This window comes from Salvelinus alpinus, chromosome 20, assembly GCF_045679555.1.
Source record: "Salvelinus alpinus chromosome 20, SLU_Salpinus.1, whole genome shotgun sequence".
In the NCBI taxonomy this organism is placed as follows: Eukaryota; Metazoa; Chordata; class Actinopteri; order Salmoniformes; family Salmonidae; genus Salvelinus; species Salvelinus alpinus.
Genome location: NC_092105.1, coordinates 13845833 through 13860107, shown reverse-complemented (window position 1 = coordinate 13860107; position 14275 = coordinate 13845833). Strand labels below are relative to the sequence as shown.

The 14275-nt window shown below is 43.1% G+C and overlaps 1 protein-coding gene across 12 annotated transcripts in view; it reads right to left on the bottom strand.

The window, feature by feature from the left end:
- LOC139547140 (peripheral plasma membrane protein CASK-like) overlaps positions 1–14275 on the bottom strand; it is a 225368-nt gene that overhangs the window by 30895 nt on the left and 180198 nt on the right. For 9 of the 12 annotated variants that reach the window (XM_071356183.1, XM_071356181.1, XM_071356177.1 and 6 more), the window contains 2 exons: positions 7644–7724; positions 270–458 (listed from right to left, as the gene is read on the bottom strand). In XM_071356183.1, coding sequence (XP_071212284.1) covers positions 270–458; positions 7644–7724 — 270 coding nt within the window. Of the gene's footprint in view, positions 1–269; positions 459–7643; positions 7725–9113; positions 9162–14275 lie in introns of all 12 variants that reach the window. The other 3 variants (XM_071356176.1, XM_071356175.1, XM_071356174.1) reach the window with 1 other exon arrangement.

Below are 14275 nucleotides of genomic sequence, written 5' to 3'. Positions count from 1 at the left end.
GTGTGCGAGTGTGTGTGTGTGTGTGTGTGTGTGTGTGTGTGTGTGTGTGTGTGTGTGTGTGTGTGTGTGTGTGTGTGTGTGAATGAGTGAGTGAGCGTGTGTGTCTGTGAATGTATATGTGCATGTGTGTGTGAATGTGTGTGTGTGAATGTGTGTGTGTGTCTGTGTGTGTGCATGTGTGTGTCTGTGAGTGTGTGTGAGTGTGTGTGTGTGTGTGTGTCTGTGAATGTGTATGTACATGTGTGTGTGTATGGGTGTGTGTGTCGTACCATAGGTTCATCAGTGTTCTTCTGGAACTGAACCAGGCGTACTCTCGTCACGTTCTCCAGGTCCATGTCTCCGTTGGTGTTCTCGGGAGATTCTCCGTTCAGGTAGGGCGAGGTGGGCGGGGGGGTCACCCTCAAAGCCTCATCACTGTACACCTCATGGGCCACCACATCATGGGTCTGGAGCAAGGCCTGGAAGGGGTATTGGGAGATGAGGGGAGGGAGTGAGTGCGAGGAGAGAAACAGAGAGAGGGAGATAGATCGCCATCAAGGGTCTACAGCAAGGCTGACCTAGACACACATCAAGTACTATACTCACTATAACACATCTCTCTCTCTCTCTCTCTCTTTCTTTCTCTTTCTTTCAATTCAATTCAATTCAATTTGCTTTATTGGCATGACGTAACAATGTACATATTGCCAAAGCCTATTTTGGATATTTACAATATAAAAATAAAAAGGAGAATCAAAATTGTCAACGGGACAACAGTAACAACTTTCTCTTTCTCTCTCTCGCTCTCTTTCTCTCTCGCTCTCTTTCTCTTTCTGTCTCTGTCTATGTCTCTCTCTCTCTCTCTTTCTCTTTCTTTCTCTTTCTCTCTCTGTCTCTCTCTCTTTCTCTCTCGCTCTCTTTCTTTTTCTCTCTCTCTTTCAGCTTTGGTGTGAGTCTACTGATGGCACTACCCAAAGACAACCAGCTTTACTTTACTAGATGACAGAGTGATGTTCTGAGAGGAGGCATGCAGTAATAAAACCACAACAAAGACTACTATCACATTCTTTTAATAACGCACGCAGTCATCCCACACACTTACTGAGCGTTCAAACATACACACACATACTCACACACACGCACACTAACCCACACAAGCATGCACGCACACACATACACACGCACACACACACACACACACACGCACACACACACACACACACACACACACACACACAGAAGGAGATCAGAGAGTGAGACATGAAGGTAGCGGCAGCCTCTCTGACTCTCATTAAACTACATCCCCACAGGGAGCACACACACACACACACACACACACACACACACACACGCACGCACACACATTACCACAGGAGTGCAGAAGGTGTGTGTGAGTCTTGAGACCCCTAATGAGAGCAAGATCCTGGGTTTGAAGTGAACTACCCCCAGACAGAGAGGCTTTAAAGTGACAGTCCACCGATAGCTTTATCTTAACAACCTGGTCTGAGGTGATTTCAGCACAGTAACAAAGTGCATGCTACCTTCAGTTGAACACTGCTATGGACACAACATAGACCAGTGTCATTACCTTATATTAGGCAGGGTTCAGGCTTGACCAGAAAATTATGACTCCTTCAGCCAACTACGCTATACTACAACAGGAACTTTAAAAGCTAGACACACTCCTGTACTTATTTTGGGTGCAAGATGATAAAAGAGGGAAAACATCTGTGGAACTGGAATTCCCAAACAAAAGCATTCTGAAGTCAACCCCAGAGTTCTAGAATATCTGATCCGGAGTAAAGTTGACCAAAAATTGAATTCTACAGTTACAGAATTAGAACGTTAGGTCCTCACCAGTATCAGTAGCTAGTAGAGTGAGTGGTGGACGAGGGAGAAAGCTGGGCCTTCTGTAACGTGCTCATGAGAGAGAGGCAGGCTGGGGACACACATGCCCCTGTCTGTGTGTGTCTAGGGATGTGGCAGCTTGTACCAAATGGTGCCTGCCTCCCTCGTATCACCACCTCTGCCTCTCCGTTCCCCCCACCTCTTTCTTCCCTCTCTCCATCTCTCTCCTCCCTCTTTCCCTCCCTCCATTTTGGTCAGACCGTGTAGAGCTAGGCTCCAGGTCAGATCTACACGACTCACTGACCACTCCATTTCACTCACAATCTCTCCCTCTTTCATAACCCTCCTTCCATCTCTCCCCCCCACCACTCTCTCTCCCTTCACAGTGCAGTCTGTATTGCTCGGCCCCAACTCCCTCTCTCTCAATTACATTTCAAGTTAAGGGCTTTATTGGCATGGGAAACATATGTTTACATTGCCAAAGCAAGTGAAATTAACAATAACATTTTACAGTAAACATTCCAAACTTAGAATGTCATATTATGTCTTACAATGGGCAAATATTTAAAGTACCAAAGGGAAAATAAATAAACATAAATATGGGTTGCATTTACTATGGTGTTTGTTCTTCACCGGTTGCGCTTTTCTTGTTGCAACAGGTCACACATCTTGCTGCTGTGATGGCACACTGTGGAATTTCACCCAATAGATATGGGAGTTTATCAAAATATTATTTATTTTTTAATTCTTTGTGGGTCTGTGTAATCTGAGGGAAGTATGTGTCTCTAATATGGTCATACATTTGGCAGGAGTTTAGGAAGTGAAGCTCAGTTTCCACATCATTTTGTGGGCAGTGTGCACATAGCCTGTCTTCTCTTGAGAGCCAGGTCTGTCTACGGCAGCCTTTCTCAATAGCAAGGCTCTGTTTTTTTCGGTTAATTCTTTCCACTGTGTCAAGTAATTCTCATTTTGTTTTCTCATGATTTGGTTGGGTCTAATTGTGTTGCTGTCCTGGGGCTCTGTTCACAAACACAAACCGACCCAACCAAATCATGAGAAACAAAAGATAATTACTTGACACGTTGAAAATATAAAAACTAGAATGCTATTTCAAATCAAATTGTATTTGTCACATGCACCGAATACAACAGGTGTAGACCTTACAGTGAAATGCTTACTTACAAGCCCTTAACCAACAATGCAGTTTTAAGAAAAGACCTAGAAAAAGGTAAGAGATAAGAATAACAAATAATTAAAGAGCAGCAGTAAAATAACAATAGCGGGGCTATATACAGGGGGTACCGGTACAGAGTCAATGTGAGGAGGCATCTGAGTCGAGGTAATTGAGGTAATATGTACATGTAGGTAGAGTTATTAAAGTGACTATGCATAGATGATAACAGACAGTAGCGGCAGCGTACAAAGGAGAGGGGGCTACATTCATAAGTGCATGTGTAACGTTAAGTACACACAATTTCGCTATATGCGGGGGAGGGAGGGGGGCAATGCAAATAGTCTGGGTAGCCATTTGATTAGCTGTTCAGGAGTCTTATGGCTTGTGGGTAGAAGCTGTTTAGAAGCCTCTTGGACCTAGACTTGGCGCTCCGGTACCGCTTGCCGTGCGGTAGCAGAGAGAACATTCTATGACTAGGGCGGCTGGAGTAAATTTTTCAGGCTTTCCTCTGACACCGCCTGGTATAGAGGTCCTGGATGGCAGGAAGCTTGGCCCCGGTGATGTACTGGGCCGTACGCACTACCCTCTGTAGTGCCTTGCGGTCGGAGGCCGAGCAGTTGCCATACCAGGCAATGATGCAACCGGTCAGGATGCTTTCGATGGTGCAGCTGTAAAACCTTTTGAGGATCTGAGGACCCATGCCAAATTTTTTCAGTCTCCTGAGGGGGAATATGTTTTGTCGCGCCCTCTTTACGACTGTCTTGGTGTGCTTGGACCATGCTAGTTTGTTGGTGATGTGGACACCAAGGAACTTGAAGCTCTCAACTACAGCCCCGTCGATGAGAATGGGGGTATGCTCGGTCCTCCTTTTCCTGTAGCCCACAATCATCTCCTTTGTCTTGATCACGTTGAGGGAGAGGTTGTTGTCCTGGCACCACACGGTCAGGCCCCTGACCTCCTCCCTATAGGCTGTCTCATCGTTGTCGGTGATCAGGCAGATGACTGTTGTGTCATCAGCAAACTGAATGATGGTGTTGGAGTCGTGCCTGGCCGTGCAGTCATGAGTGAAAAGGGAGTACAGGAGGGGACTGAGCACGCACCCCCGTGTTGAGGATCAGCGTGGCGGATGTGTTGTTACCTACCCTTACCACCTGGGGGTGGTGTTTCGTCCCAGGGTCCTTAGCTTAGTGATACGTTTGGAGGGCACTATGGTGTTGAACGCTGAGCTGTAGTCAATGAATAGCATTTTCACATAGGTGTTCCTTTTGTCCAAGGGGGAAAGGGCAGTGTGGAGTGCAATAAAGATTGCATCATCATCTGTTGGTGCGGTACGCAAATTGGAGTGGGTTTAGGGTTTCTTGGATAATGGTGATCATGTGAGCCATGACCAGCCTTTCAAAGCATTTCATGGCTACAGACGTGAGTGCTACGGGTCGGTAGTCATTTAGGCAGGTTACCTTAGTGTTCTTGGGCACAGGGACTATGGTGGTCTGCTTGAAACATGTTGGTATTACAGACAGGGAGAGGTTGAAAATGTCAGTGAAGACAATTGCCAGTTGGTCAGCGCATGCTCGGAGTACACATCCTGCTAACCCTGCGGCCTTGTGAATGTTTACCTGTTTAAAGGTCTTACTCACATCGGCTGCGGAGAGCGTGATCACACAGTCGTCCGGAACAGCTGATGCTATCATGCATGTTTCAGTGTTACTTGACTTTACCTCATCTGGTAGGCTCGTGTCACTGGGCAGCTCTCGGCTGTGCTTCCCTTTGTAGTCTGTAAAAGTTTGCAAGCCCTGCCACATCCGACGAGCGTCGGAGCCGGTGTAGTACGATTCGATCTTAGTCGCTTTGCCTGTTTGTCGGTTCATCGGAGGGCATAGCGGGATTTCTTATAAGCCTCCGGGTTAGAGTTCCGCTCCTTTAAAGTGGCAGCTCTACCCTTTAGGACAGTGCGAATGTTGCCTGTAATCCATGGCTTCTGGTTGAGGTTTGTACGTACAGTCACTATGGGGACAACGTCCTCGATGCACTTATTGATAAAGCCAGTGACTGTGGTGTACTCCTCAATGCCATCGGAGGAATCCCGGAACATATTCCAGTCTGTGCTAACAAAACTGTCCTGTAGTTAAGCATCTGCTTCAACTGACCACTTTTTTATAGACAGTCACTGGTTCTTCTTGCTTTAATTTTTGCTTGTAAGCAAGAATCAGAAGGATAGAATTATGGTCAGATTTGCCAAATGGAGGGCGAGGGAGAGCTTTGTACACGTCTGCATGCAGAATTCTGCAAAAATATCCTCTGTGTACAACGTAAAACACCAAATAATGCATGCAGAGCAGAATTAGGCCGATACCCGCTAATGATCAAAATCCAGAAAAGAGACGTTAAATTCTACAACCATCTAAAAGGAAGCGATTCCCAAACATTCAATAACAAAGCCATCCCCTACAGAAGATGAACCTGGAGAAGAGTCCCTTAAGCAAGCTGGTCCTGGGGCTCTGTTCACAAACACAAACAGACCCCACAGAGCCCCAGGACAGCAACACAATTAGACCCAACCAAATCATGAGAAAACAGTTGATCAAAATATAATTTGTTTTGAAATTCTTTGTGGGTCTGTGTAATCTGAGGGAAGTATGTGTCTCTAATTTGGTCATACATGTGGCAGGAGGTTAGGAAGTGCAGCTCAGTTTCCACATCATCTTGTGGGCAGTATGCACATAGCCTGTCTTCTCTTGAGAGCCAGGTCTGCCTACGGCAGCCTTTTTCGATAGCAATACTCACTGAGTCTGTATATAGTCAAAGTTTTCCTTAAGTTTGGGTCAGTCACAATGGTCAGGTATTCTGCCACTGTGTACTCTGTTTAGGAACAAATAGCATTCTAGTTTGCTCTGTTTTTTTGTTAATTCTTTCCAACGTGTCAAGTAATTATCTTTTTGTTTTCTCATGATTTGCTTAGGTCTAATTGTGCTGCTGTCCTGGGGCTCTGTGGGGTGTGTTTGTGAACAGAGCCCCAGACTTTGCCTTTGTTTTAGTTTGTTTGTTTGTCAATCAGGATGAATACATGGTCTGTTGTGCGGTAATTTGGTAAAAAGCCAATTTGACATTTGCTCAGTACATTGTTTTCACTGAGGAAATGTACGAGTCTGCTGTTAATGATAATGCAGAGGATTTTCCCAAGGTTGCTGATGACGCATATCCCACGGTAGTTATTGGGGTCAAATTTGTCTCCACTTTTGTGGATTGGGGTGATCAGTCCTTGGATCCAAATATTGGGGAAGATGCCAGAGCTAAGGATGATGTTAAAGAGTTGTAGTATAGCCAATTGGAATTTATTGTCTGTATATTTGATCATTTCATTAAAGATACCATCAACACCACATGCCTTTTTGGTTGGAGGGTTTTTATTTTGTCCTGTAGCTCATTCAAGGTAATTGGAGAATCCAGTGGGTTCTGGTAGTCTTTAATAGATTTGTATTTGATCCTGTATATGTTTTTGCTCTTTATTCTTTGTTATAGAGCCAAAAAGATTGGAGAAGTGGTTTACCCATACATCTCCATTTTGGATAGATAATGTGTGTTGTTGTTTGTTTAGTGTTTTCCAATTTTCCCAGAAGTGTTTAGAGTCTCTGGATTCTTCAATTACATTGAGCTGATTTCTGACGTGCTGTTTCTTCTTTTTCCATACTGTATTTCTGTATTGTTCTAGTGATTCACCATAGTGAAGGCGTAGACTCAGGTTTTCCGGGTCTCTATGTTTTTGGTTGGACAGATTTCTCAATTTCTTTCTTAGATTTTTGCATTCTTCATCAAACCATTTGTCATTGTTGTTCATTTTCTTCGGTTTTCTATTTGAGATTTTTAGATTTGATAGGGAAGCTGAGAGGTCATATATACTGTTAAGATTTTCTACTGCCAAGTTTACACCTTCACTATTACAGTGGAACGTTTTAACCAGGAAATTGTCTAAAAGGGATTGAATTTGTTGTTGCCTAATTGTTTTTTGGTAGGTTTCCAAACTGCATTCCTTCCATCTGTAGCATTTCTTAATGTTACTCAGTTCCTTTGGCTTTGATGCCTCATGATTGAGTATTGCTCTGTTCAAGTAGACTGTGATTTTGCTGTGGTCTGATAGGGGTGTCAGTGGGCTGACTGTGAACGCTCTGAGAGACTCTGGGTTGAGGTCAGTGATAAAGTAGTCTACAATACTACTGCCAAGAGATGAGCTATAGGTGTACCTACCATAGGAGTCCCCTCGAAGCCTACCATTGACTATGTACATACCCAGTGTGCGACAGAGCTGTAGGAGTTGTGACCCGTTTTTGTTGGTTATGTTGTCATAGTTGTGCCTAGGGGGGCATATGGGGGAGGGAATGCTGTCACGTGCAGGCAGGTGTTAGTCCCCCGGTGTGCTCTCACTGATGTTCCACTCTCTTTCTGTCTCTGTTCTTACCTCTGTCTCTCTCCATCTATCTGCCCCCTCTCTTTCTGTCTCTGTCCTTACCTCTCTGTCTCTCTCCTTCTATCTGGCCCCCTCTCTCTCTGTCTGTTTCTGTCTCTCTTTGTCTCTGCTATAGCTTCAGTCATGACGCCTAAACACAGCCAAGTCGAGGTGTGTGTGTATGTGTGTGCTTTCACTCACCATAAAGTGCGGCTGGGTCAGTATCCGTCTGAGCTCCTTGGCGTCGTGGTTGTCTGGGTAATAAGAGATCTCTTCCAGTACCTGTAAGGTGGAAGCACAAAAGCATAGGACGCCAGTCACAGGGCCTTTCTGTAAAGTAGTAGAGTAGTCCTGCTTAATGCCTGTCCCAAACACACACTGAAGAGTACATCAACCTCTGGTCTGAGTATACACACATACAGTAATACCCTCTCACACTTCCTAACCCCCCCTCCCTGTAGAACCACGTAAACCAGTACAAATTGCATTTTGAAATGTTCATCCCATAAGGTCCCTCCTCATGGCTTCTCTTAACCAATAAGAGTCCTCTTCAGGGCTTGTTCATGCCCTCTGGCCTCTCGGAGTGACCTGATTTGGAGTCAGGTTCTGCTATGTCACACCTGCCTGCTGAATTGGGAGATGGAGAGTCCTGGCACGTAAAGGTGTGTGCGAGTTGGAGTGTGTGTGTGAGTGTGTCTGTGGCAGATGGGCAGCAGGTAGCCTAGCAGTTAAGAGCATTGGGCCAATAACCGAAAGGTCACTGGTTCAAATCCCTGAGCTGCCTATGTAAAACATCTGTCAATGTGCCCTTAAGCAAGGCACTTAAAGGGAAAGTCCACCCAAAAATGATATTTTGGTATTTGTTTCATTAGTCCATTGTTGACAAAGTCCCAAAAATATGTTGCTTGTCAGCAATCAAGTTTTCAAGATATTTAACTTTTAAAATACAGAAATCATACCCGTATGATACATTTTCCATCATATGATGTTGCGTTTTGTGTCATATGATGAAAAAAGCATCATACAGGGATGATTTCTTTATTTTGAAAGTTACATATCTTGAAAACTTGATTGCCATCAAGCAAAACATTTTGGGACGATATCAACAGTGGACTAATGGAACAAATACCAAAAGATCGTTTTTTGGTGGAATTTTGCTTTAACCCTAATGGCACCTGTACGTCTCTCTGGATAAGAGCGACTGCTAAATGACTCAAATGTAAAAATGTAAATGAGTGGTGAGACCAGGCTTGGAGGGGAAGTTAAACATAAATCCAGGTGACATCGCTATGGATCAATCTGTGTGTTTGCTATTGTTGTATCCATTGCCTCTGATCAATCAGGACGTTCAATTTCACTTTCTGAGTTGAAAACGGAACGGATCACAAACTTGATCTACACAACAATTTAGGACCTATTTTAGAGAGGATACACTCAGAGCCACAGTACAGACTCCACAATAGACTCACACACGTGCTACTGAGCTACAGCTTACATGGGTCAAGCTACAGCCTAACGTATGCATCGTCACAGACAGCTCTACGCTACTCCCAGTCTCCTTCTGTCAAATACAACATTGCTTTAAAATAAAACCAACTCGTTTTTCTTTGTTTTATTTGTGTGTGTGTGTGTGTGTGTGTGTGTGTTGTGAATGGCGTCTCTAGGGCTTACATATTCCAGGTGTTTCAAAGTGGAACTTGCTTCGTCTTGGATGGAGCTCTTTAGACCAGGAGGAGGACACAGGGAGGACAGTTACACGTGACCTCTGAGGATGTCCTTGGTCCTCATAGAAAGAGTCAGGGGTCATGGGGTCAAAGGCCAGGGGTTGTCAAGAGGGTCAGGGGGGTAAAGTTGAAAAAGGTCTAAGATGACGGCGTCGGGGGGAAAGGTTAGTGTTTATAGGTTTAGGACCAGGGTCAAATATAAAAAGTGCTAGTATTAATTTTTGAAATTATTTCAGTATCGCCACTGAGGATCAGCAGCAGAAAGTCAAGCAGAGTATCACAGAGGAAGTCCCTTTAAGTCACTGGTGGCAAGAAATAAAGGAGATTTGGTTCTGTGGTGAAATACTGGATCAATGTGTCTAACATTGACTAGAAAGACACTCAGATCAGGACTCAGAGAGAAAATGAGGACACTGCTAGAGGAAGTAGGCAACAAAAAAACATTACACACACGCACGTGTATACACGCACACACGCACGCACACACACACGCGCACACACACACACACCTATAATCCAATGCCATACAAACTCCCAGTGGGGTACTTAAGTAAAAATACTTTAACCTCTAATTCCTCCCAAACCCGGATCCGGGAGCACCCCCATCAGTAAAAAAGCTGACTAGCATAGCCTAGCATAGCGTCACAAGTAAATACTAGCATCTAAATATCATTAAATCACAAGTCCAAGACACCAGATGAAAGATACACATCTTGTGAATCCAGCCATCATTTCTGATTTTTAAAATGTTTTACAGGGAAGACACAATATGTAAATCTATTAGCTAACCACGTTAGCAAAAGACACTACTTTTTTTACTCCACCAGTTTTTTACTCCATCAGTAGCTATCACAAATTCGACCAAATAAAGATATAAATAGCCACTAACCAAGAAACAACTTCATCAAATGACAGTCTGATAACATATTTATTGTATAGCATATGTTTTGTTAGAAAAATGTGCATATTTCAGGTATAAATCACAGTTCTACATTGCAGCTGCAATCTGAAATAGCGTCGATGCAGGCAGAATAATTACAGAGACCAACGTCAAATATCTAATTACTCATCATAAAACATTTCTGAAAAATACACAGCGTACAGCAAATGAAAGCCCAACATCTTGTGAATCCAGCCAATATGTCAGATTTTTTAAGTGTTTTACAGCGAAAACACAATATAGCATTATATTAGCGTACCACAATAGCCAGAAACACAACCGCATTTACCAGCAGCAAAGGTTAGCGATCGTAACAATCCAGCAAAAGATATATAATTGGACTAACCTTGATATACTTCATCAGATGACAGTCCTGTAACATCATATTACACAATGCATATAGGTTTTGTTCGAAAATGTGCATATTTAGCAGCACAAATCGTGGTTATACAATGTGATCAGTAGCAACAGTTCATGCATTCTGGCTGGCGCCATCTTGGAGAGGCACCTAATCTAATCAATAAATAATCGTAAACTTGACTAAAAAATACAGGTTGGACAGCAAATGTGTCACGCCCTGGCCTTAGTATTATTTGTTTTCTTTATTATTTTAGTTAGGTCAGGGTGTGACATGGGGTATGTGTGTGTTTTGGGTGATTATATGGTAAAGGGGGTGTTGGTTGTAGTGTATGGGTTTGTGTTGAGTGTATGTGTCTAGGTAAGTCTATGGTTGAGTGTAGGTGTTTAGGAAAGTCTATGGTTGCCTGATTTGGTTCTCAATCAGAGACAGCTGGTTATTGTTGTCTCTGATTGGGAGCCATATTTAAGGTAGCTATAGGCTTTAGGTGTTTGTGGGTAATTGTCTATGTCTATGTTGAACGTTTGTTGCTTTTTGTGTGCACTAACGTTTATAGCTTCACGGTCGTTTGTTGTTTTGTTTTGTGTAGTGTTCGTTTTCGTGTTTTTCCTCTTCTAATAAAAGAAGATGTTCTTTTCACGAGCTGCGCCTTGGTCCGTCTCTCCTCCACACGATCGTGACAGCCAGACTAGTGCCGCAATTAATGGCGGACAAATCCATTTACATTTTTCCACATAAATACGGAATAACATCATAAATAGCTCTTACTTTTGGACGAGCTTCCATCAGAATCTTGGGCAAGTTGTCCTTTGTCCAAAAGAATCGTTGCTCGGTTGTAAAACGTCGTCTTCAACTTTGGAACTAGCAGCTAACAATAGCTATGTGGCGCAGACATGCCCAAATCCTCAAAACGCAATACTGAGGAAATTCCCGAAAATAGCAATATACTCGCATAAACTGATATAACTCGGTTTAAAATAACTTCGTTATGATGTTTCTAACACCAATATCGAATTAAATCACAGACGGATATAACTTAGGCCTATAACGAGAGCTTTTGAGCATGCCATCCTGAGGTCCTCCATTGCGTCTTGACGAACGTCGAAAGGAGCGCACCCCCCATGCCATGTCCTTTTATAAGGTCTGAGATCTACGTAGAAACTCCATTCCAATTCTCATTGGTTACTGACATCCAGGGGAAGGCGGGTGCAGTTCATGTCGACCCATAGGATACATACAGAGCTTTAAACTGATCTGAGAACAGAGCCTCGTTTTCAGACCTTCGCAGTTCCTGTCATGAATTTCGCTGCAGAAAGAGTTCTGTTTCACCCACAGACATAATTCAAACGGTTTTAGAAACTAGAGATTGTTTTCTATCCAATAGTAATAATAATATGCATATTGTACGAGCAAGAATTGAGTACGAGGCAGTTTAATTTGGGAACGATAAATGGTAACGTTGAAACAGCACCCCCTATATTGAGAAAAGGTTTTAAAGTACTACTTAAGTCATTTTTTGGGGTATCTGTACTTTACTATTTATATTTTGCCACTTTTACTTTAATACATTTCTAAAGAAAATAATGTACTTTTTACTCTATACATTTTCCCTGACACCCAAAAGTACTCGTTACATTTTGAATGCTTAACAGGACAGGAAAATTGTCCAATTCACAAACTTAAAGAGAAAATCCCTGGTCATCCCTATTGCCTCTGATCGGACTCACTAAACACAAATGCTTTGTTTGTAAATGATGTCTGAGTGTTGGAATGGGCCCCTGGCTATCCATAAATATAAAAAAGCAAGAAAATGGTGCCGTCTGGTTTGGTTAATATAAGGAATTTGAAATGATTTATACTTTTACATTGACTTTTGATACTTAAGTATATTTAAAACCAAATACTACTTTTACTCAAGTAGTATTTTACTAGGTGCCGTCATTGTAAATAAGAATTTGTTCTTAATTGACTTGTCTAGTTAAATAAAGGTTAAATAAATAAATACAAATCAAAATAGGTGACTGTTCTATTAGTCATTTTCTATTAAGGTATCTTTACTTTTACTCAAGTATGACAATTGGGTACTTTTTCCACTACTGCAAACCATGCCATACAAACTCCTAATCCAACTCCATACAAACTCCTAATCCAACGCCATACAAACTCCTAATCCAACGCCATACAAACTCCTAATCCAACGCCATACAAACTCCTAATCCAACTCCATACAAACTCCTAATCCAACTCCATACAAACTCCTAATCCAGCGCCATACAAACTCCTAATCCATCGCCATACAAACTCCTAATCCATCGCCATACAAACTCCTAATCCATCGCCATACAAACTCCTAATCCAATGCCATACAAACTCCTAATCCAACTCCATACAAACTCCTAATCCATCGCTATACAAACTCCTAATCCATCGCCATACAAACTCCTAATCCAACGCCATACAAACTCCTAATCCAACTCCATACAAACTCCTAATCCAGCGCCATACAAACTCCTAATCCAACGCCATACAAACTCCTAATCCAACTCCATACAAACTCCTAATCCAGCGCCATACAAACTCCTAATCCAACTCCATACTAGATCCAACTCCATACAAACTCCTAATCCAACTAGACCAGTTTAAAAGTAAAACCATGACACAGACAGCACCATAAACAGGTTAGACTAAATCCCCTCTAGGACCAGACTGGGTCAACTCTAGCTGGTTAATTACTCAAATCCTTTAGACTTACTTCAAAGCCACATACAGAGTTCTACACTGCTCTAAATGGACTGTCCAGTGTTAATACTGCTGTGTTTTTCAACCTACTCCCTCCCCCTCTCACTTTCTTCTCAGCCTGAAGTACAATTTAATTGCCCTCCACATACAATGAACCCAAAACAAACATTTCACACTTACAACATGTGGGCTTGTTTTGACAAAGTCTATACACACACTAACAATACACACTACCTTTTCTCTGGTCTCTCCCTCCCTCCTCCCTCCGTCTAACCCATACCCATCCCTCCCTCCCTCTCTCTCTCTCCTGGTTCGTTCATTGAGAGTGTGTGAATTCAGCCAGCTAGAGTGGGAGTGTGTGTGTGTGAGTGTGTGTGTGTGCGCGTGTGTGTGTGAGTGTGTGTGTGTGTGCGAGTGTGCGTGTGTGTGTGCGTGTGTGTGTGTCTGAGTGTGTGTGTGAGTGTGTGTCTGAGTGTGTGAGTGTGTGTCTGAGTGTGTGAGTGTGTGAGTGTGTGTGTGCGAGTGTGTGTGTGCTTGTGAGTGTGTGTCTGAGTGTGTGTGTGCGTGAGTGTGTGTGTGTGAGTGTGTGCGTGCGAGTGTGTGTGCGTGTGTGTGTGTGTGTGTGTGTGTGTGTGAGTGTAAGTGTGAGTGTGTGTCTGAGTGTGTGTGTGCATGAGTGCGTGTATGCGTGTGTGTGTGTGAGTGTGTGTGTGAGTGTGAGTGTGTGTGTGAGTGTGAGTGTGAGTGTGTGTGTCTGAGTGTGTGTGTAGCTCAGGACCTACTAACAAAGGGCAAATAAACAAGCTAAGCTCCTTATTATATGAATAGTGTCTATGAATGATCCAACAGACTGTGGATTAGCTTCACTAACAGTGGCAAACAAAACCCAACAGATCCTGTATGTTTGTAGAACAGACTGCAGATTCGATCGCAGGCTGCGTTCCATTACGAAACAGTTGTCCCTACTCCTTCTGCTCTTGTCCACCTCTCTTTCAGGGGGAAAGCTTTTGGAATGGAACACAGCCTCAGTGTTTAACAGTCTAGTAGTTCAAAACTGTCCGGATCCAATGGC